Source organism: Gymnogyps californianus, chromosome 1, assembly GCF_018139145.2.
Source record: "Gymnogyps californianus isolate 813 chromosome 1, ASM1813914v2, whole genome shotgun sequence".
NCBI lineage: Eukaryota > Metazoa > Chordata > Aves > Accipitriformes > Cathartidae > Gymnogyps > Gymnogyps californianus.
In genome coordinates, this window is record NC_059471.1 from 12,359,317 (window position 1) to 12,383,693 (window position 24,377).

The 24,377-nt window shown below is 45.9% G+C and overlaps 1 protein-coding gene across 1 annotated transcript in view; it reads right to left on the reverse strand.

The window, feature by feature from the left end:
• Positions 1-194: 194 nt before the first annotated feature.
• Positions 195-24,377, reverse strand: part of MAML2 (mastermind like transcriptional coactivator 2) — a 218,403-nt gene continuing 194,220 nt past the window's right edge. Inside the window, exons 3-5 of the mRNA XM_050913261.1 lie at positions 14,432-14,635; positions 10,538-10,649; positions 195-4,941 (exon numbers count right to left, since the gene is read on the reverse strand). Coding sequence (XP_050769218.1) covers positions 3,959-4,941; positions 10,538-10,649; positions 14,432-14,635 — 1,299 coding nt within the window. The 3' untranslated portion in view covers positions 195-3,958. The remainder of the gene's footprint in view (positions 4,942-10,537; positions 10,650-14,431; positions 14,636-24,377) is intronic.

The window sequence follows — 24,377 nt, forward strand, 5'->3', positions numbered from 1 at the left end:
GAAACCATGTCTTCAGTCAGTAGGAAAACATCGCAGCTCTCTTGCGAAGAGGCAAACTGAGCTCCCAGAAGCTGCCAGATGCACATTTTTCTCACGCCCTCCTAAAATATCACTGTAATTTTAATTTACTCAGACAAACGAGCAGTTGACTAAACAGACATTCATTATAAAATTCATATTAAGAAAAGAGACACTTGGGATAATTTTGATTGATTTACTTGGCAGAGTTTTGATAGCTACTGAAAAACATACTATTCATGTTTAGGTGAAAAATAAATGGAGTCAAATAAGTGTCACTGCATAGTACTAGGAGGTATATACAGCCACATGTAAAAATGCATAAACACAAACATTTCTGTACAGCAACTTTTCCTTTCAGTCTGTATAGAGAAACACTGGTTTATAATATGGGGAAAATATAAAGCAGACATACATGCAACAAGGACATGACAGTTACATAGGTCCCACCTGCCTCCCAAGAGTTACAATAATAATAACAATAATAATAATAATAATAATAATAAAAGCCTTTTTCAGGGAAAAAATTTGAAACCTGGAATGTTTTCATGTTGAGGTTTCCAGAGAGCTTCAGATGTCAAACATATCTGAAGGTGATTTAAAGGCTTGATTCAAAGCCCTGTGAAGGCAATGGAAAGACTCCATTGGTTTCAGTGAGCTTGGGGTCAGACCCAGCTATTTAACCACGATCCCATTCTGCCCTCCCCCAAAATCCAAAGTTGAAGTCTGCAGATAAAAATAAACAATCGTATCATACAAAACTTTGTATATAGAATACAAAAGGTAACCGTTGACTTTTTGTATAAAATACAACTTTTTGATAGTATATTTATTTCACATATGTATAAATATAACCCAAATAATATGATTTTTATTATTCCTACCAAAATATTATTACTTTTTGTTGTTTTTTTTTTACAAAAGTTTACAAAACAAATAATTCTTTATATTTACAACCCAATACTGTGAAGAGTGCCCGGTCAATGATGAAAAATAGACTATAAGGGTAGTGCACTTAGCCATTGCAAAGAAAGAGAAAAAAGACACTAGCTCCGTTCAGATACAAGTGTTCTGAAGAAATGATATTGGATTCAAGTTTTGGTTGCAAGAGTCTTTCACAAGCTCATGTTTCAAATGCATCAGGCATATCTTTACAGGACTGCAAATGGCCTCTACCTTTGTTGAATTTACTTAAGACAGGATGAAATTTTGATCCCAGGGATGGCACTCACAGCCCAGTGTCTTCTCCACTCCAGGCTGAGGCCAACGGGAAAAGCTCAGTATTGAATCCATCACCGGATGATATCCTGAAGTCTTGGGACCAGCTCCTCAGCTGAACAGTTTTTTTACATCATTTGAGGATCTGGAAAACAATCTGCTCTTAATACAGAAACCAGTGGTGGCTTTTTCAATGGCATGTGAGGGTAGATGAAGTTACCAGACTTCAGTGCCCATCGCTCATGAACATACTAACTCAGCCTCAGCCTTAGTGGCATTGCAGTCGTCTGTTCCTACCAGAGCTTCGGCAGTCACTGCTGACCTGCTCAGGACGGGGTGTGTGCCTGTGGGTGAGACAGATAAGCCGATCTTCCCTCCACTTTAAACTCACATAGCTACTGTTTCAGTCTAGTTTTGCACAATTTATAGGGGACTCATTTGTTAGGCTGCATCTGTATCTCTCCAAATTTAGGTGGGGTGCCAGTGACCTGGGCTGAAAATCTCTTTAAAGACTTGGGAAAATTTGTACTGGCATATCAAAGGGACCGCATGCACACAGCCACAACTGGGGAGAAGAGGGAGCTTTCTAGGCAGCTGAGCCACCACATTACACAATGCAGAGGTGTGCAACGATCACTAGCTGGGGCAGCAGAAGGGACTCTTCAGCAGACTTTCTCGTCCCTCTTATGAAAAACATGTCTGGGAATGAACAGCATCATGGACCAGCCCACCTCAACTGGCATATCTAGCTAAATGCTCACGTTACACCTTTCCTGGAGGTGCTGGTGCTCGTTTGTGTGACAACGCTTCTTGAAACATCATGAAAAATTGTGCCCACATGAAATGACAGGGTGAAATGACTGGAAAAGCCTTATTAAAACCTCTCTTGAGAAATAGGTCAGATAAGTGCAGAGGCTATTGTCAAGTAGTCTACTTATCGTGCTGCCACTAACAAGGATGAATAAAGTACTTGCACAGGGCAGAGCAATGACTCTTGGCACCGAGGCATGTGAACGTAGGCATTGTATTCCTTTGCCACATCTAGTTTTAGCTAATTCAGAGGAGGCTGTGAAACATGTCGCACCACATCATTTTAAAGAACAGTATTTTCATTTGAATTGCAAGATCTGTTCCCATCTATGATTCCTCCTGCCTGACTCACTGCGCAGCTGCTTTATAGTGACATAGCACCTCCTTCTGATGCCTTAACTGACCAAGTCTATAGGAGAAAATTTAACACGGTCGAGACTATTCCCTGGCACTGAGGTCAAGCAGTGCGGAACAACGTGTATCCTTACTGCTCTGCTCTGTTAGCTCTGCAAACTGTCTACGGGAATGGTCCTTGCGCCAGGTTAACTCCCTAGTGATGCACAGAAATTGCTCAGGGCAATGTTAGCTGGGCCATCCCCAAACCCAGAACAGATGATTGAGTCCAGTGCTGAGACATATTCCCCAAAACTGTTTCTTTTACAAGTGCAGATGTGGCTGAGTGGAGCCTCCTACTGTGAGTAACCCAGGTGGTTATAACTCATCTGCATGCTAGTTTCAGGGGCAGAGCCTCTCGTACTCTGCCCAATGGAGGCTGTGGGGATCTGGGCCATCATTGGACCTCTTTCAACTCCCCCCATATGGCAAAGGGAAAGCGGGATGGAGCCAAAATGCTGTGCAATCAAAATGGTAGCCTCTCCCCAGACAGAAGTGCTGGCATTTCTGCTGGGGTAAACCTGTTCGATAGAAGAAGACTGGGCTGAACTACCTGACACTTGCCGTGGGTTAAGATGAAAATGAGTATAGTGGCTTAGCTGAGCCACTTCATGCATCTGCCCTCCTCTAAGCTGGACTGGGAAAGTAGTCAGTGAGGGTCAAATCGTGAGCACCCTTCTCACTTAAGATGTCCATTAAGTCACTGGAGTCCCTAGGGTAGGGCAAGGTGGCAAAGTGAGGATCCTGAGCTTTGGTGTAGTTCATCTCATGTTCCCCTCAATGCCCAAAATGATTGTGCTGCTGACAGGACAGTAGCGTCCTCTGATATTCGCTGCAAGCACTGATGAAAGGGAGAAAGCGAACGCTAGAGCACACTGAGTAATGCACTGGATGATCTGTTTCCTTCTTCCCTTGGACGAGACCACTTACCCTTTTGGGTGCTACAAAACATAGAGGGTTTAAACCAAAATCATCGGGAAAGCAAATGTGAGTTTGTACTGTGTAGAAGTAAACAGTTTTTGTAACGCAATGAGATTTACACAGGGCCTGATGCTGTCAGGGCTGAGTAGTCCCGAGGAAGTTAAGGGTTGCAAACATGACGACGGAAGAGCTCTGGACCGCTTGGGCTCTTACTTGCACTCAGAGAAATGATGTTCCACAACCCATATCACTGTCTGGTGCTTGCATGTGTGGGAAGCTAAACACATTTTTCCATGCAGCCTCTGTGAGAAGAACTGATGGGTTTGCAATACGCTGGGCACCGGTGTGGGGAACAGACCCTTCACGTGCTCTCACTCCTTTGTGGCAGGCATGAATATCACTTATGTTATCATTTCATCGGGGCAGACTTCAGTTTTGTTCCTAGAGCAACTCTTCAAACAGGGCAGTCGCCCTACGTGGTATTTTAAAGGACAGCCCAGTTACTGGAGTGTAAATTAATAAAGCAGGTTGTTGGCATCTAAAGAGAAAGCTAATGTCCTTACTGCCTCTTCATCTGGTTCACCCTTGGTACTGTCACTTACGAGTGGTTCCCCAAAATTTCATCAAGGTTGATGTCTTTCATCCAGTCATCGTTACCAGGTTCCGTTTTCAGTAAAGAATCTATAAAGTCTGAGTCACTGTTGAGTGCAGGTCCTATACTGTCACCTTGCTGGTTCAGAAAGTCAAACGCTAGGTCGTTACCATGGTCACTTCCTTGGTAAGCCCGAGAGTTTTGGTTGGTAGATGTGAAACTGGTTGATGGCAGAGATGACGGAGGTGTCATACTTGTTCCTGGCTGATTCAAGGTAGGCACAGTCTGTCCTCTCAGCTGGTTAGGTCTTATGCTGAGACCTCGTAGTGAGCCAGCAGATTGTCCATTTAAAGTCTGGTGCATTTGGTTTAGAGGAGGCCTCATTTGGACTCCTGCTGTTAACTGATTAGGAGGTGCCAATGCACGCTGAGGAAAATGCTGGTTGCCTATGTTGCGTTGCAAAGACTGGTTAGGATATGGAGTGCCGGTGGGGAAACGGACCCCTGCAGGTTTCAGTGCATCCTGCTGCTTCACTGCAGCTTCTTGCGGGGCCCAGTTCTGGGCAGTGGCAGTAGCCGTGATCATCACGTTGGCCGGCCTTTGCGTGGGGATACCTGTGGCTCCGTGGTTCAAGCTTGGCCTTACTTGCTGTGAGCTGACTACTGAGCCTGTCCCAAAAGCCGCTATGTTGTTCCCCTGTGTCATGGTTTGCTGTCGAGACATCATGGGATTATTCTGACTGGGCAGGACTTGATTTTGGTTTCTGTGTGTCTGCATTTGGTTCATTCCTGAAGTCACGTTGTATGCACTTGGTTGGTTGCAAGGAAGGTTCCCGTAGCAGCCCATACTCCGAGCGGCAGGAACAGAAGGCATTCGGGTCCCAGTGGGGGTTGACATGAGGCTGGAGCTCTGGGGCATGATGGTATGAGTTGAAATTGGGTTGGGTAAGGGCATGTTGTTGGAGCTCATACTCACAGCTGGTGAACCACCTGGAAAGGAGAAAACGAAAGTGTTAAAACAAATATGAGTGCATCAATGTGTGGTGTCATTCAAATACCAACAGGTTAAAAATCCAGTTTTCTAACAGCAGAATTTCTTGAAGAAGAAACTTTGATCTTAAGAGGACTTGCATGAACTTGCTTAAGGCCTTAAAGATGCCTGTCATCCAAAGGGTGGTGTGGTCTATATGAAGCCATTGGTGGTCTTTCCATCCCTTTAGAGGACATCAGATAAGCCAAAACTGGTGCTCATTGTAAGAGAAATATTGGAGCAGGGAAGGACAGACAGAACCACTGGGCAGGAGAGAAGACTTTTTTGCCTTTTTTTACAGAAGCACTAGACACCTCGGACAGGACAAAGCCTGTCTAAATGAGCAGAGGCAGAGGAGATCAAGAACTTTTCTTCCTTACAGGGCATGGCTCATCCTGGCTCCCTCTAGAGACAATGGGGAGTGATAGGCACCATCATCAGGCCCCTTTTCCACCTTTCTTAGACACCTCCAGCAGTGGTATCTATCGCTTCTGGAGATGCCTGTCCCAGATGATAGCAGGAGCCAAGACTGCGCCTCACACATTTGCAGCACTCAGAGCCTCCCTCCCAGCCAGGTGCTGGGAGAGCAGCTCAGCCCAGTCTGTGACCTGCTTGTCCTCCCGCGTGGCAGCCGAGCAGGCACAAGGACATGGCTCGATGCTGTGCCTGGTGAGTGCCACCCACGTGCCCCTTCTAAGCTCTACTCCCAGCTGGGCGATGGCCATTTACCCCTACAGAAGCTGACTTGCCCATGAGGGAGCCACACATGATACCTGATGTGCAGGCATTTGCTGCACATGAACATCACCTTTTGTGCATCAGAAAACTAGAAGTTATGAGTTGGCACGAATCTACCATTTATGGCTAATTCTGCCCAGTGGAGGATTTTCCTGTACCTGACATCTGCAAATGAATCCAAGAAGAGAGGTTTCTCTTCTCTTCAGCCTCCAAACCTCGACACAAGCTCACTTCTGTGGCAGATTTGTGGCCACATCATAGTCTCTATTTTGAGGCCACAATAAGTCATTTATGCAGTGTAGGCTGATTGCTTATGCAGTGCAAGGCTCTGAATTAATCCCTGAGAGACTGGTTGAAGAAGACCAAACATTTTCTAAACACAGCCAGTGTAGATGGCACTGTGGGGAACCCCCCTCTGCACACAATCAGCTGCTCCACAGCTTAATTCCCTTCGCTACTGTCGGTTCCAGTACGAGCCCTACAAGAAGTGCAGCTAGGAGAAGTCAGGTTCAAGGCAAATGAAAGGATATGTTTCTTCACACAACGTGTGGGTCAGCCAAGGAAATCTTTGCCACATGACACAGTACAAGCCAAATTCTCGTACCACTTTGGGTGGCTCCCAAAGTGTGAGAAAAGCTGTTGAATGGGCTTGATACAAAGGTACCACCACATTTCGGGAATTCCCTGAGCGTCTCCCAGAGGAGGAACAGAGGAACATACAGCCCTGGAGCTTTGCTATTTCACAGGTAGCAACTAGTAGCAATTGTTGGACATGGAACACTGCCCTGGTTTGATCCTTCGTACATACAACAAAACCAAACTGAATTTGACTAAATTTGTCTTCGTCATCAAATCTTATTATATATTAGTCTGTGTGATTAATTTTATTAGTTGGTCCATTGTCAATTCCTTCTTACTGCACAGGTGCTTCAAGACTGTGATCATGCCTGCAGCGTTCTCCAAATACATCAGTCTTAGTGTGTGGCATGTTTTCCAGTCCTTCGGTCCTTCTAAGCTCTTTTCAGAACTTGACAGTTTTCAACATTTGATTTCAAGGCTGTACTTCACAGCTGGTCACAGTAATAGCTCTTGCACATCTCCAACATGGATGTAAAGTAAGATCTTCTTTTCTTGTTCAACATCATCTCAGACCGTGTTTGTCCTTTTGGTTACAATCACATAGCCTGTTTACAGTGATATCTGGAAACCTATCAGCCATTTCCTTATGTGCTAAGTTAATTTTGTATCACTCTGGTTTCTTAACCAAAATAGGCAGTACGAAGTCAGATGCTTTAAAGGACACTGCCTGAACAACTATTACCTTTATCAACCGAAGTTGTGCTTTCATTGAAAAAATACCATGCTAGTTTGTAAAGATTCTTTTACACCAGCCCATGTTGCCTGACATTAATTATATTCCCTTCCTAAATTCTTTATTATTCAGGCTGTATCAGCTGCCCAATATTTTTGCTGAGCTCTGCATTAGGTCAGTAGGGCTGCAATTACCTACTTACTCTTTTAATTTTTGTCATGGCATTAGCAGTCTTCCTTGGAGTTTCAAGACTAAATGAAAAGTGACATTAAGAATTTGGAGAACCTCTCAGCCAGCTCTTTTAAAGCTCTTGAAGACAAATCATGCACATACATATTTTAAAAGTCTATGTTTAGGAACAGCTGTTTAATATACTGTTCCTGTTGAAATTTCACCATAATGATATTCAGTTCCCTCAGACTGGAACCGAAGAAAAAATTATATATTTCTGCCTTTTCTGCATTATTTTTATACGTATGCTATTTCCATTTAGTAATGGATGCAAAAGATTCCTTTTTTCGTTAAGTACTTAAAAATAATCTCTTCTCAAATCATTAACACTGAGCGTGACTCCACAACCAGAGTTGCTTGTTCCAAATCAATATAAACATAGATACCTAAATTAAGAAGCTCACCTTATCCTGGAAGGCAGGCTTTTTCCACAAGCTGCCTCTAAGTAGGAGACACGTGACTATAGAGAATCTAATTGTCCTAACAATTATGTTGTCCTAACTTAAGCACCTAAATTCCGTCCCCGAGCTGGGCAGTCCCTGGGACAGGAGATGCTATGAGGAGTCCACCTGGTTTTGCCCCCACAAGGACAATCAGATTCTCCTCCATGTCCTCCCAGGAAGCCCCTAACTGTATTTAGCTCTGGAAATGAAAAGGAGAAAATCAGTGTTCAGCAGGCAACCTCACGATTAGCCCCATCTTTGGCTTTGCTAGTGGGTTGTGCATTGCTCGCTGCTTTTTAGAAATATTGTAATATCTTTTCACAGGGGTGATGGAGATGAGGGCCCTGATTCCTTGCTCCCTTATGCCAGTACTAAAGAGGAGGAATGGCACAGAAATCGACGGCATTTCAAAAGACCTGGAACAGCCATCTGGGGAGAGCTGGTTCTCTCCCTCCAGCTGAACTACAAGTTTGTGGAGTCACTTCACTTGCTGCTGGGATGAAGCCCTTCCCGGGGTGACCCTGCCAGCTGTTGAGCCGCCCCCAGGGCTACCATCACACTGCTCCTGCAAATGCCACACTCTTTAAAGAGCACAAGTGGTCGGGACGTGGGTTGTACTTGTGCAAAAGACGAAGCTTTCTCTTTCTTTGTATTGCTATTTTTATCCTTTTATTTTTAACGCAAATATTTTCCATTCTGATTTCTTCCAGATGGGAAAAAATGTCTTCCCCGGCAGCGCTGTGTACAGCAGCTGGGCACCCCAGGCTACGGCAATTCAGAGAAACGCCTTCACTGCCTGATTCACCTGCTCTTGTCTTGGGGGTTTCTTGCGGTGACATGGCACTATGGGGAAAAGCATAGAGGAATAAAATGCTTAACCAAGTGTCTCCAAGCCCCTATGTTATTTTATTTAACTTTTTGTCTCTTCTTCCCTGACCTGAGCAAAGCTATTCCCAGAAGAAGGGAACAGATTCCCTGCTGTTACTCCCTTATGCAAAAGTTTCCTAATCACTCCATCTGGTAGCTTTGCTGCGAGCTCCCAGCACAGCCCTTTCTCCCAGGCTCGCCTGAAAAGCTGCTCTCCTCCCTGGGCTCACTCAGCAGGGACTTGAGATTTGAATGGACAAGTGCTGCCAATCCCACATGTTTCAAACCCAGGACACGGGTCTCCAAATACCACGAGACTGGCAAAGAGTCCATCAGATTAGGAACAACAAGAAGAGCCACATAACAATGGCGATCTACTTATTTTGGAGCCTTTCACAGATGTGGCTGCAGTCATTTCCATTTTCTCTCTCGGGCCAGAAATGGATTGTTTTGAAGTAAAAGCCAAGAATCTCAGTTAATCATTTGATGCCAGGAATGAGCCTTTAAACAACACACCAAATCACAGGATTCCCCAGCAAACTGCCAGGGTTGCCAAAGCATTTGTTTTACGAGCACAGGAGGTACCAAGCCAGCAAGCAGGGCGCTCTCTGCCCTGTGGCATTGCCCTCACCATGGGTTATTATGCTGGCATCAGTGATGCTTGTGTAAATTTACTGACAATGATAAACACTCAGGCCCGTTAGAAAGCAGCAGTTTCCAGACTGCAGCAAGCTTATTGCTGCTAGAACTTGTAAACAAAGCAAAGGAGTGCATGAATGTTGCCTGAGCAGCCCAATCTGGCCCTTCCACGCGTAGCCGGGCTGTTGGTGCCATGGCCAGCAGGCTGGGCAGAGGGGTAGCATGTGAGCGAGCTGCACTTGGGAACTTGTTAAAATCATAATAGACGCTGAAAAGGTTTTGCTACAAAGGACAGGTAGGAAGGAAAGACTCAGATCCCTGGCTGAATCTGCAGAGCCAACAGTTACGGAAAAACAAACAAACCAAACCATCTTTTTTTTCCTGAGTGTGTTGTATACAAAGATATGCTAGAAGGAAAAGGTTCCTTTTTATACTTAAACGCACAGACGGTTTGCAGTATAAAGAACATCCTTTGATCCCATCTGCTGCATTTCCCACCACCTCCTCTCTGTCCCCAGCATCTTTTCCTTACTCTACCTTTGCTCTCAGAGCAGCCTCCAGCTAACCAGCAAGGTGAACAGCATGAAAAGCCAAACAGGCAGTCCTGTGCTCCCAAAACTAGACTCTCCAAGGAGGTGAGGGCACAAGAGCTGAAACAAAGGACTAGTTCTGAAGTGTTGGGCATTTTCTGCCCTGGGCAGTTCTGGCAGAATGCAGGGGCTTTTACCCTACTGTTTGACTGATCTGTTGAAATGCTGGTGTTAGAGCAGCACTGAGGCCATGACTGTGGCATATTAAACAGACCAAAAGTTCAGTTGGTAGCTCTGGTTGCCCATGATGGTGTCATGCAAGGTACTTAAAAGTGAGTATGAGGGTCCTCATGCTGTACATGAGCTGCCATTCGAAGGGAGGGATGGTTCTCAGTCTCTGAAGCAAGAAGTACCACGTACGTGAGAGAAGCATCTGGATGGAGTGAGGTTGCATAGTCAAGAGGACACCTCTGTATCAAGTATTTGGGTGCACATCTGCCCCAGGCAGTGCTAATGGGAGGGGTACCAGCCCCTCCTTCTCCATGTCTGAGAGATGCAGCATCAGCCTGGATGAACCACCAGCTGGTTCTCCAGATGATACATCAGCACTTCTCAGTGGTGGGGGACAGTAAAGTAAATAGCACAGGAGAGCAGCAGCCACCACCCACTGCCTCTGCAGTGACGTAAGTGGATACTCAGAAAATCAGGTCCCGATTGTCAGTGCATGCATGGCTCTTCTGGATGGTCTTCCAGCTGGAAGGAAGGAAACAGTTTCATTTAGCCCATGGGCACTTACCAGGATATTGGTTTGCTTGTTGCATGTTGACCATGTTCCTTCTTTGGTCTTTATAATCTGGTGGTGGTCGTGTCAAGTGTCTGTTCAGCTGATCTTGTGGGGTTATTTTCTCCTAGAGGATTAGAGTAGAAATATATTAGTTTGCTTTGCTTTATGCTTTCCTGGCTGTGTGTTTTGCCCACCTCTTTCTTTTCTCAGTATGTACAAAGCTGAAGTGTTCCTTCGTTTCACCCTGTCTGGTCCACAGGGGAGGCATCTGTAAACCTGTGCCATCACCCACTGAAGTCTGTGTGGAAACCTTTCTGCTGCTTGTATTTTGTTTGAGTCTGGCCTAACTTTCCTTAAAACCACTGAGAGTTTCTCAGCCTCTGAGAACATCGGCCACGTCTGCACTGCAGTACAAAGTGTATTCTGATGTCCGCACTGTCTTGCTCACTGTGCTTATCAGATAGAGGGGCCTGATGGTTCCTCATGGCTCCCTCCCTGTCTGTGCAGCTGGGTTTGCTTTCAGAGAATCATGGAATCATAGAATGGTTTGGGTTGGAAGGGACCTTAAAGATTGTTGAGTTCCAACCCCCCTGCCATGAGCAGGGACACAGAGATAGAGCAAACACCCAGGTCTAACCCAAACACACAGCCAGGATGCAGCTGGGCAGCAAGGAGTGTCCAGACCTGCAAGGTCGACATCTGCCCCTTGGCTGCGTCAATGGTCATCAGCTCATTTCAGCCACGCAGCCCTCTCAGCGTGCACAGCTGGCAAAGAGGATTTCAGGTTGTCATCACCATCCGCAGCCATGCCCATCTCTCTCCTTCCTCCTACACTGGAGGAGCTCCCACAAAAATCAGCAAAACCCTTGCTTTGTCCTCCCCCATGTCTCTTCTCACCAGGGATGCCAGCAAGACACATGGCCAGCGTTTAGCAAGGATGGTGCTGGGCTGGTTGGTTTTCATGCCACCCACCATTGCCCTGTGCCTCCCCATACACGTACGTGGTGCTCTCTTTCCTCTTACACAGGGAGTGGAAGCACTGGGGGAAGGACAGTGGGGAAAGATTGCAGAAAAAGCCAATTAGTAGGGGAGAGTTTTTTATTTTGGGCCTGCAGGGATGCATCTCTGGTGAAGGGAAGATAGGAATGCCAGTCCTTGAACTGAAATCTGACTAACTCCCCTGTGTTCATAAAGATCTGGAAAGCGCAGGCACCAGAGTCAATGCCAAATCTCTCATCAGCATCAGTGTGACTTGATGCCTCCAGAGTGCTACTGCCCACCCATAAGCAATGACTCCTCGGGATATGTGGCCCCACGGCAGGAAAATGTTTGTTTGACCGCCTCAGTCACTGGTAAGTCATTGCCAGTGCACACGTGCCTCCTGGAGTCGTGCTTACTGGGCAGCTGCTGGGCACGCTCACCCCTTCTCTGCAATGCGCCTGAGTTTTGTGCTCAGCTGCCAGAATGGCAAACCTGCTCGTCAGGCTCTGGCTGGTGATGGAAGTCCATCAGAGTAATTTGGGGATCTTCTACCTGAAAAGAGCATGCAAATGGACCTTCTTGTGAAAAATCTGTTTTTTCTTCTGCCAGGAGCACTTTAAAACACTGAGAGAAGAGCCTTTCTTGCGGTATGTAGGCATTTCCGTAATGTGCTCTGGGAGTGAGGGGTCTGATTAAGATTTATAAGGCTCGTTTTAACATACTGCTCGACCTGAACCTTTGTGAAGAAGAAAGACAAATTATCTCCCAGGAAATCCCTGCAATACACGTAAAAACTGTAGGCAGGCTTTGTGTGTGTGTCTATGTACATGATACAAAAGCAAAGGCAAGCTGATCAAAAAACCACATTCTATAGAGTGATTTTAATTTCTGTTTTATTTATTTTTAAGAAGAGCTGTTTGAGCAATTAACTTTTTGTTCTGCTGAAAATTCTGACAGAAAACTGCAGCACGTAGACCTAACTTGAAACTTCAGTTTTCTTCTGCATAAATTAAAAAGTCAAATATTTCCCTTGTAGGACAAATGAAATCCTTAATTTCAAACTCAAGCTTTCTAATTGTATTTTTGGAATGGAAATAAGTTTGTAAACAAAAAGATATTCTCTATAAAAAACTAACTCATTTTTGTTTTGAAAACATCCCCACAAAAACATGAATGTTTTTCCACTCCTGTGTTGTTCTTTAATTACTGAATGGCATTCAGTAAATGTGTCAGTATTTTTGAGTCTACATCTTTATAGAGAAAAGAAAGTTTTGGATTCAAAATGTCAGGCCAGCATGAATGGGTCTGCCCTGTAGGCTGAGAGATGCAGGTTGAGGTAAATAAGCCACAGGCTTGGGGTTTGCTGTCATTGCAGCCTGGGGGAAGCAAAGCAGGTGGTGGTGTCACCTCCATCCTTCCCCAGTGACCTCCCTGCAGCCCTTCCCTAGTTGCTGCAGGGCACCCATGTTGCTTTCAGCCTGCCTCAAGGACATGCCAAGCTGTCCTGGTTTCAGCTGGGATAAAGTTAATTTTCTTCCTAGTAGCTGGTACAGTGCTGTGTTTTGGATTTAGTGTGAGAATGATGTTGATAACACACTGATGTTTTAGTTGTTGCTAAGTAGCGCTTATCTTAAGTTGAGGACTTTTCAGTTTCCCATGCTCTGCCAGCAAGCAGGTGTGCAAGAAGCTGGGAGGGAGCAGAGCCGGGGCAGCTGACCCAAACTAGGCAAAGGGATATTCCATACCATAGAACATCATGCCCAGTACATAAACTGGGGGGAGTTGGCCGGGAGGGGTGGATCGCTGCTCGGGCATTGGTCAGTGGGTGATGAGCAATTGCATTGTGCATCACTTGTCTTTTCTTGGGTTTTCTTTCTTTTTTTGTTATATTCCTTTTCATTACAATTACTATTATTATATTTTTATTATTATTATTGTTAGTAGTGTATTTTAGTTTATACTAGTTATTAAACTGTTCTTATCTCAACCCACGAGTTTTACTTTTTTCCCCGATCCTCCTCCCCACCCCACTGGGAGGAGTGAGCGGCTGCGTGGTGCTTAGTTGCTGGCTGGGGTTAAACCACGACACAAGCTCAGCTCCTCTTCTAGGACTTCTCTCTTGTCCGTGCTTTGGCAAGCAGGACTACCAAGGAACGGTGAATATGAGGATGCAGAGGGCACATGTTACTGCTCTGGGCAGCTGGGACTCCCCCCGTTGCACTGGCCTTGGGTGATGGGCCATGAAGCACCTTCAGCTGACTCAGTTCATGCAGTATCAATGGCAATGCCAGTTTAGTGGAACTAAACCAGTGGGTTCTAGCACTTATCACTGCCAACAAGACCACTAATATCTCCCACGCCTCATAAAATGACCAGAAACTCCCAATTGGTCTCTCAGATACCAAGAGAGAGAGAACAACTGGATACAAGTATCTGGAAATGCAAAAAGAAAAACAGAGAAAGGAGGACTCATGTATAATGCCAGCCAAGCACACAAATGTGTTGAACGCTAAAATCGATGTACCTGATCCTTGTTTACACACAGGCACTTTATACCATGCCGCGTAGGTTGCAGAGCCTAGAAGTCAGCTTTCCTCTGTGGTCGAAGTAGCATAGGAGTGCACCTTAGCTTATCTTGCAAAGAAAACCACTGGCAATATTCATATGCCTCAAATTAAGAATGTGCTCAAACTGTTCTCATAACAAAACCACAGTAGCTCAGATACTTGAGTTGTTTCATATAAACTGAAGAAGATTTCAAAAGGGCTTAGCAAAGTGCTGAAAAATGAGGCACACTCTAGAAAGTCCAGGCATTGCCAAAATGACCTCCAAGTTTTGGGGGCTTTCTTCCCCCTGTCTTAGCTTTCTTTTCTATTGTTTCTATGAAAATCTTTTCCGTGTAAAATAAGGAATTAGAAAACTTACGGCTTCTGCCAACATCTGCTGCTGTAGAAGGAGTTGTTTTTGCTCCATCATCTGCCGTTGCAGAGCCTGTTTCTTTTCCATCAGTTGCTGATTCAACATTGATTGCTGGGATGAGTTCATGTAACCACTTCCAGTGTTTGGATTTGAGCAAGAACTGGAGCTTGGAGTGGGGCCAGCTCCCTGGCCTACCACAGAGTGTTGATCCTGAAACAGAAGAAATGGCTCGTGAAGGATGAAAATAATAACAAGCATCAAGAAAAGGAAATAATCCTTTTAATGCAGTTAGCTCAAGTACAGGACACAACCCACAGACTCTCAGGACAAGTGACTGATACAAAGGCTTTGACAAAATAAGAAGGGGATTGAGTAACTTCATCGCTCATGGAAGACTGAAAACGTGCCAGGTGGTTCCAGTGGAAAACCTCAATGTTGTACCAGGAGCTTGGGAAACGTTAGCAGAAGTAATGGAGCCGTCCTGGGGATCTTTCAGGAAACTTGCATCGGGCCGTATGGCAGTTTGTTTGACCACAAGGGAACACTCGGCGTCTGCTGGTTCCTACCATCTGGTGAGCAGCAGCAAGAAGTTACAGACTCATTGTTAGAAGTGGCATCTATTCTTAGAAAAGACAGAAGCGGTAAGTTGTTACTTCGCAGTGGGGTGAATGGTGCCGCTTTCATTCATCCCGTCACCTCCCTGACAAGAGCAATCTCTGAGAGATTGCTAATTGACTCCCATTAGCAGCAGGATTGAATAGGCTTAGAGTTTATCAACTTCCTTGGTAAAACAAATGTGTAACTGGACAGGACTTTGAAGAGTGCTTTAGGGTCTCCCTGGTCTTTGCGATGGAGCTAGATCTGCTTCCTCTTCCCTGTGTGCAGCTTCATGAGGAAGGGATGGCAAAAAGTCATCTCAGAAGGCCATGGGGAAGGTACTTGGGGACTCAAACTGTGCACATACAGGATGAGAACGAACATGGGATGACAATATGCTGCTTGCTTATTTTTTGCCATGTTTTCCCTTGGCAGCAATATGTTTTCTGCCTACTTGCTCCACCAGTGTTTGGTACTTGGGCCTTTACCAAATGTAGGAAATAGCTTTCTCAGTCCACACACAAAAATACTCAGCCTATGTTGGATCACTTGATAGTCAGGTATTCCTTAGCCACCCAGCTACAAAGAAAACAGGATACACTGGAGAGGTCACAAGAGTCATGAGAAACATCAGTTCTCTGACTCCACTTTGTTGCAATTCACCATAGGAACCTAACCACATAATTCCATATAACCTAATATGCAGCAGCATTTTTGCCCCACAACACAGGAATCCACAGCTGGACTCTGATGCTCCCTGTTATGCAGCGGTTCTCTCCATACCGAGGTGTAGTGCCAGGGTCTGGTCTACTACCTAGGTAAAGCTCTGCTCTATGGCCATTGCCTCCCATGGCATCCAGGCAAATATGGGCTGACCAACACTGAAACAAGGACTGGCCAGGCGTAGCCTACCCATGCCCTGAAGACCATGGAGCACTGATGCTCATCGCTTTGCAAACTCTAGGAAAGCTCATTTCTGTGCTTTAGCCTTTGCACCCCCCCCCCCCAATAACACACACACACACACACACACACACACTACAAACTAATCCAACTTATCTTTCTACCATCTGGCATGGAAGAAACACAATGATTGTTATGGGTATTTCTATTTTAAAATAATTCTGTGGCTTTTAGATGGGGCCACACGAGTGCATAGCTAGCTAGATAAAGTATTTGATGACTGTTACTGAAATAAAAACCACGACTTTCTTCTGGAGCCACCTGCAGCCCCCAAGGCAGTGTTACAAACCCACCCTTCAAAATTTATTGGCCTCTTACACAATTATATCCTGCACACTTTCTTTCAGTTCCAGAAGGAATCCAGGATTGCTCGGCACTGCCACATTTTTCAGCCCTTATGTTAGCTGCAAGATAGAAAATACCTCCTCTCAACAGACCTGCTTGCCAAGTTGTTGTGCAAACTTTTTTGTCTTTCTTAAAATATTTTGAAAAGAAAAATATGTTACAATAAATTGGCTTTGACTTCTATATTCAAATGACAACTCTAGCTTGAACCCAGCCACGTTACATCCATTAATAGAATTCATCTGTTGTGTTTTTGCACAGATAATGCAGGCTCCCCCAAATGTGCTTTCATAGTCCTGATAAAAAAAACCCAACAAAGCCCAACGTTTTCTCTCCCGCATCCCCTGCCAGCCCATATAAGCTGTGGGGAGGGATTTTGTTTTAAGATAAACTGTGTAGTGTCCATTCACGATACCTATCAAAGAAAGCTCTTCTGTAATAGCAATTGGCACAAAACACCAGCTGCTTGGCAAACAGGCCCTGAGAAAACAGTATAAATCATCAACTTGGAGCCAGTTTGGTTTTTTTGCATTTGGTCCTTTCTCTGCTGTTCCTGAAATGTCCGTGTGAGCCTATGAATCTACGATGTGTTACTTCTCCTGCCTGCTGATCTTCCATCGGCAATGATGCGATGGGAGAAGGAAGAACAGTTTCCTAATAAATCAGGGGATTAGCTGCACAGCAGTTTGACCCTTCGTGAACTGGTGTTATCGAGCCTTACTCTTACCCTGTGCTTGCATCACTGCAAATCAGAAGGCAGAAGGGCTACACGGCTGCCAGGGACGTGGGGCTGTACCCCTGCACTTTGACAAAGTGCGCTTTACGACACCCCTGCCGAGGAAGGGCAGATTTGGGTTGGAGCTACCCTGCTTTCATTGAACTGTTTCATCCTGCTCTAAGCCTGGCTTTACTGCAGCAGCTTTACTACAGTTCCACACATCTAAAGCTGCCAGTGGCCTTTTGAACTTCATTCCTGGGTTCCCATGCCTGCAGTTTATGCACTTTAACTTTAGAAACCCCTGACCAAAGAAAGCCCGGAGTGGGACATGCATGTCCCCTCACCCAGGGGTGCCTCTGTCCAGCAGGCTGCAGGGGCAGCCCAGCATCCCTCCAGCCGGGGAGCCCCATGTGTTTGCCTGCACAGTGACACCATGTTGTTTCCCTGCATGGGGAAGGTAACCTTCTTTACACTTTGCCTCCAAGGAGGTGACGTGACTGGGAGCACATCCCTGCAGCCAGCTGGGTGTCAGGGACGGGCTGGAAGCATCACACCTCTGACAGGTACAAGTGTCCGTCTGGGTTTGCCTCCAACTCCTGCTCCACTTGCTGGCACCGCTCGTGCATGCCGCATCCCTCCGGCCCTGCAGACACGCTGCAGCCCTTGCAGGGCCGTGCCCGGTGCCAGCTGGGGCAGGGGCAGCAGCCGAGGCCTGAGCTAGTGTTCACCAAGCAACACAAACCCCCATCTGCTCTGCTGGTGCTGAAACTCCAGCACAGCGATGCTCTAGGTGCAAAGCAGGCACGTTGCACCCCGTTCTCTGACGTTACAGTGAGATATAAAGCCTACAAGAAGCAGAAAGAGAGGCAGTCAGTGAAAGCTCCTCAGAGCTGGTAGCACAGCTGGGGTTTTGTTCATAAGCATTACAAAGAACATTATGCTCAAATGTTTAAATTAGCAGTAAATCAAAACATTTAAGACTGAGTTTGCCTTTCACTATCTATGCTGCAGCTGACTTGTGTTCATACAAATGAAGGGTGGTTTTGCCTTCTAACACACATATGGACTTTCCGAAATACTTTTCTCTTTTCCCCCTCCTCTCCTCTCCTCTCCTCTCCTCTCCTCTCCTCTCCTCTCCTCTCCTCTCCTCTCCTCTCCTCTCCTCTCCTCTCCTCTCCTCTCCTCTCCTCTCCTCTCCTCTCCTCTCCTCTCCTCTCCTCTCCTCTCCTCTCCTCTCCTCTCCTCTCCTCCCCTCTCCTCTCCTCTCCTTTCCTTTTCCATTTCCTTTCCTCTCCTCCCCTCCCCTCCCCTCCCCTCCTCTCCCTCTCCCTTTCCCTTTCCCTTTCCCTTTCCCTTTCCCTTTCCCTTTCCCTTTCCCTTTCCCTTTCCCTTTCCCTTTCCCTTTCCCTTTCCCTTTCCCTTTCCCTTTCCCTTTCCTTTCCTTCAGACCCTGCCAGTGAGTTTGGGTCTGGCTGGATATCATCTCTGTTGCCCCTCTTGGGGCCATTCCCCATGCTTTCACTGAGAGGTGCTGCAGGTTGCCTCACCTTGGTCTTCTGCTCACCATGCAGGACAAGCCTGGCCAGCCTCTGTCCTGCCTGTGCCCTGCCAGGTCTGGCAGCTCACACCAGCGAGCCCCTGCCCAGCACCTCCTGGGCTCGTGCAGCTCTTCGCTGCAGGCTCTCTCCCGTGCCAGGACCCCTCGTGCTGCTGCTGAAACTTTTGACACCAAATGCTGCTCTCTGGGCTGAGCCCACAGCAAGGAGCTGCGAGCAATGCTGGGCGTCCCTCTCTCCACTCCACAGCACTGCAGGCTCCTTCCACACCACTCTGAAGAGGCTCCTCCATGGAGCTCAGAGAGGTGGATGAAAGGCTCCACAGAAATGCAAGACATATTACTGCGTTTGCCAGGGAAAGAAGGGGATTTTCCTGATCGCTGCTTTTATATTGAGCAGTAATAGCAATGTGCAGCTGGAGAGAGGGATTTCTGCAAAGCAGAGAGCTGGCAGGGCCCTGTGCCACCGGGACAAAGTGCACCTTTCTCCCTTCCTCTCCTCTCACTTTCTCTCCAAAGCTTGTCAGGAGCCCCTGAAAGCCTTTTGCAAGCTTGCGTTTTTGTGTTCCTAGTTCAGAAGCAGTTTAGGGACACTTGGCTGGAAAAGGATGTGCAAACCTTTCGCCTCTTTCTTCTGGGAATGCCTTGAATTGATGAATAATTTTGGTGGGACAGAAGGGAAACAATGGTCAATTTTTACTAAATGACAATACCCACAGAGGCTGTTTGCTTCCCAGCCAGGAGCGCTGGCATCTGTGTCACAGGATGGGCTTCTGCTCCTTGCAGATTTTCCCTCAAAAGGAGGAGGTGAATTTTTCCACCTTTCTGTTCCTCTGTGGGTGTCCTGGTTTTGGCTGGGATACAGTTAATTTTCTTCCTAGTAGCTGGTATAGTGCTATGTTTTGGATTTAGTAGGAGAATAATGTTGATAACACACTGATGTTTTCAGTTGCTGCTAAGTAGTGTTTATACTAAGTCAAGGATTTCTTCAGCTTTTCATGCCCAGCCAGCAAGAAGGCTGGAGGGACACAAGAAATTGGGAGGGGACACCACCAGGACAGCTGACCCAAACTGGCCAAAGGAATATTCCATACCATATGACATCATGCCCAGTATATAAACTGGGGGGAGTTGGCCAGGAGGGGCAGATCGCTGCTCGGGAACTAACTGGGCATCAGTCGGCAAGTGGCGAGCAATTGCATTGTGCATCACTTGTTTTGTATATTCTAATTCTTTTAGTATTATTATTGTAATTTGATTATTATTATCATTATAATTATTTTCCTTCCTTTCTGTCCTATTAAACTGTCTTTATCTCAACCCACGAGTTTTTTTGTTTTGTTTTGTTTTCTGGGTTTTTTTTCCGATTCTCTCCCCCACCCCACTGGGCGGGAGGGAGTGAGCAAGCAGCTGCATGGTGCTTAGTTGCCGGCTGGGGTTAAACCAAGACAGTGGGGCAGCTCATTCTGTGCCCAGTGTCAGGTCAGGAGAGACAGCGCTGACTTTCACTCTCCTTTTGCATTAGTTCTGGCTTAAAGAAACAAAGAATTAAAAGAAAAAAGGAAAAGTTTTCAGATCCATTCATAGAAGCCTGCTCAGTGACGGATGCCTGCCTTACCAAAAGCTGCTTCCTGGGCAAGAGCTGTGCAAGGTTCTGTTCATCTGGTGACCAAACCTACGCATGATGTTCCCACTCATAAGCAGTTTGATTCAGTTGTGTTAATTGGCATCACAGCCTACTTAGAGTGAGGATGGTGGAGATCAAGGCACCTCTGTGGATTTCTTCAGGAACCGGTGGCTGTCCTGACCCTGTGAGCTTCTCAAGGGCATTATGCTTTGGCTGTGAACCACCCTGGACACTGAGCACTTGGAGATGGAGGAGGAGGAGGAGGAGGAGCAGAAGGACTCCAAGGAATGGCTCAAGGAAGTCCTGCAACACTGTTTCAGAGTGGTGCAAGGCTGGTGGCAAAGCCCAGACCTGCTGTGACCCCCTGGTGTGAACCTCCACCGCCTCATCTGGCATGCTCCTTTCCACAGCCAGAACTTGAGGTTCTCCAGCAGCCCCCGGAGCCAAGCATGGGGCAGTACCAGGCTTATTGAGAAGAGCTGATCTCAATCATGCAACTTGAGGAAGCCAAGCACAGGGTGTTCCATTGAACAGCCGGTCTTAGCACCTGCCAACCCCGTTCGGAGCCACCTCTTTTCTGCCACATCTAATGCAAGCAGAAACACCTCCTTCTGCTAAACGCTGGGGTTTCCATGGACATCTGAACTCCAAGCACTGCCTGCTCGTGTCCTTGCCTCAGACAAGAAAACAAAACTACAGCAGGACCATGGCAGAGTGCCTGTTGAGTAAGAACTCTTTTAGCTGTAGTGAAAAAGCTGAAGAGTTTTCTTATTTTTAGGAATAACTCCCACTCTCGACTGGAGCACAGAGGGTTGCTTTCTGTGCCAGTGTACACTGCGAGAGCCCCAAGTAGTTCCTGAGGTTACGCTGATCTGCAACAGCTGAGGATCTGATCTACATATCAGGGCTGGAAATAACACAGACTGAGCAGAAACACAGCCAGCCTGATTCTCCCTTGCCTTATTACTTGTTCAGCCCAATGGGAGTAGAAAACAGCATCTTCCTGAGCACCTCAAACTCATTCAACCTTTTTTCATATCTGGAACATACAGCATAAAAGGGAGTCTCCTCTAAGTTTGGGTCTCTAACCAAAAAATTTGATCAGATTCTCTCTAAACTGCCTGCTGGAGCTCTCCCTTCACTATACAGAGGGAGGAGGCTGTATAATTAGGCTCTAGATGCCTAATTTAGACAACTAAGTTAGGAGCCCAGATGATTAGATCATAGTAACATTCCTTTACACTCCTCATTTTAGATGCTTCTAGTCCTATTTGAGTAAGATGCCTGGAAGAGTGAGTGTGAACACCCCTTGATCTGCCAAGCACTAGTGGATCACTTTCTAAGGGTGCTGTATAGAGTGACCTAAAAGCCTCTTAAGTTATCATGCAGAAGATAGTGTTATAGGTTGAATTTCTCCTAATACCCTGCCAGAGAGTAGTTTTATGCATTCCAGCAAGATCACTTTCATATGTATAAACAGCGTTTGAAAAACCTGAATATTGCAAGATCCCAAGACCTGGTTTTGCTGTGTCTAATATCCAGAGATACAGCTGGGTGAAGACTGCAAAATATTTCCCTTCAGTAATTTTGTGGAGCGTTTATAAGAAGTTGGCTCAGCCACAGGGGACCATCTTCTGTGTTTTTCTCCTGTGAACATCTAAGGTCTCAGGACAAAAATTTCAGGGCCAACCATGTTTCCAAGGCACATACACAAGGAATCATGGACACTAGCATTTGCAATTTCACAAGCCCAGGCTGTCTGCCAGAAATACTTGTGCCTTCATCCAACCAGGGAAAAGAAGCAAATGCTGTGTCACTCCTCCAACAAACTGAACGACGGAGCTCGAAGAGGAACTGCGGACGAATCCCTCCAGAGACTACAAAGCTGGAAATGATCATGACAGTAGGGAGCACACACCTGATTTCTGCAGTCTCACTGGTGTGAGCCACCCGTCGGAGCGATAGGTTTGGATATCAAGTGATGCAGCAGATACCCAACATGCAGAGGGATAAGTATTTCAGTACACCCAACTGCTGCCGCTCTCACTGGGAGAGCCAGGGAGGCCAGGGTTTTTAAAAGACCAGTTTTTTGGACACACTGAAATTTAGGTGGACCCCAGAACTATTTTCAGAAATAGGTAATTCTGCTACTCAGTGTTGCAAAAGTTTATACATAAAAATAGTAAAAAACGACACTATGCACAATCTCCTAGGTAAAAATGGGTGATCAAAGACCTCAAAGGAGCCAATCCCACTATTGGTGAGAAACCACAAGCAAGAGACTTTGACAGATAGATAGATAGATAGTTATTTGTGCAGTTCTCAATAGAAACCTTATATAGCACTTTGCCTTTTCAGCACCAACAAGGAAGCTGCTCACTCCTGAGATCCTTGTGAGCTGATTTTCAGCCATTAGTGATTTATTTGTAGCCTTGCCGTAATCCCTTGCCGGAAAGCTGCACAGCCCTATAGCCACTAGCAGGCACTCTTATAACAATGTTCCCACCCCAACTCCTTAAACTTGGGCAAAGTGGGAGCTGTATCTTGCAGGGTCCGAGGCTCAGATTCAGCATTTGCACAATCACATAGCAACAGACCCAGGAACAGTGCCTCATTACGAGCCTTGTCCAACAATCAAGTCTTTAATGACAACAAAGGTTGACAGTGATTAATCATTAAGACATTTCTTGTTCCTTGCTGCACGTGTTGGAGGCAGCCTCCTGCCGAGGCAGTCTGGCAGATTTCCTGTCTGCGCTATACCAGGGCCCGTGTCCGGACACACAGAGACGTCTTTTCCCAAAGCCAAGCGCACAGATGAACGTCTTGTCTCCATTTCTGAGCACGGCAAATTCGGAATGCATGTGCATTCTGCAAAAATAATAAACCCTCAGCTGTACATCTGATTGCTGTATATTCAGGCAAAACGACCTAAAGGGGATTTGTTCACGTCAGAAATTTTCCCAGAGACTTCAAGGATGGATTATTAGTATTTTACCACGTGCACTGTGATGAACTTTTAATGTGATCTTCTGGCATAATGTATATATGAAGGTCTCCATTTTAGAAAGATTTTGTTTATTTGTAATGAAAATAACATGCACGTGTTGAAAGTTCAACAGAGGAGGTTATTGTGAAACGCCTGCATCAGAACAGGAATGTTGGCTCCATCGAAGTCGATGGCAAAACTCCAGCTGACTTCAACAGGGCTAGAATTTCCTCCCACTTCTCCATCCAGCCACAGGGGCACAGTGGCACTCTTGGCTTGGAGTGACCTCAGCTTACACCTTCTGGACAAGATACTTACCTGGTTCAGAGAGACACCAGCAAAGAGCCTCCACTAATGTACCTGGGCAAAGACTATCCTGAGGTCTGTATGGAGCTCTGGTTTTAAATGCCTCATGTGCTCTAACTTATATTGAAATAAGTATGCCAATGAGCATGAATGATGAAGACTCCTATCAGGTTTTTGACAAGATCAGACACACAATGATTTGTTCTACTTTAGCATTATCATTTGCAATGGCTGTAATACGCAATATCCACATTGCAACAAGCCAAGCCCTTTAGTTTATCATCACACAATTGCAGGAAACCAAATTAGAGGTTTAAGAAACTGCCACTCCTCTAGCTAGCACAAGAGCTGGTGTGAGTGGACCTGTTTTGCCTAGTACTTCAGGACAAGGTACGTGCATGCTCACAGGCTCTGTGCCTCCGCTAAGGAGTGGTAATTTCCAGCTGAGGCAGTGAAAACTTCCTAAACTGATTGAATTAAACACTTGTGATTATCTGTCTGTATCTTTAGTGTGGGCATATATTATCTGTGTATATGTATACCTTATTCATCTAAATGTTCTTGTCTCGTTGCCATATGTTTGTTATCTTTCCCAAAAATTATCTAGCCTGAGGTTGATACAGAGCATGGAAAATTTCAGCCCACTTACTTAGAAAAACCATAAGCAATTAAAATCAAGGTCTTGTAAGAGGAAGCGTTGGGTGAATTCAGTAATAGGTGGCACTCTCATACATACATGCTTATATTTAAATATCCAGTTTACAGAGCAGTGCTAAAAAAGACACTGAAGGCTTACATATAACAGGCTTACATATAACATGTGCCTTTTTTGGCATGTCATCCTCATGCCTCATC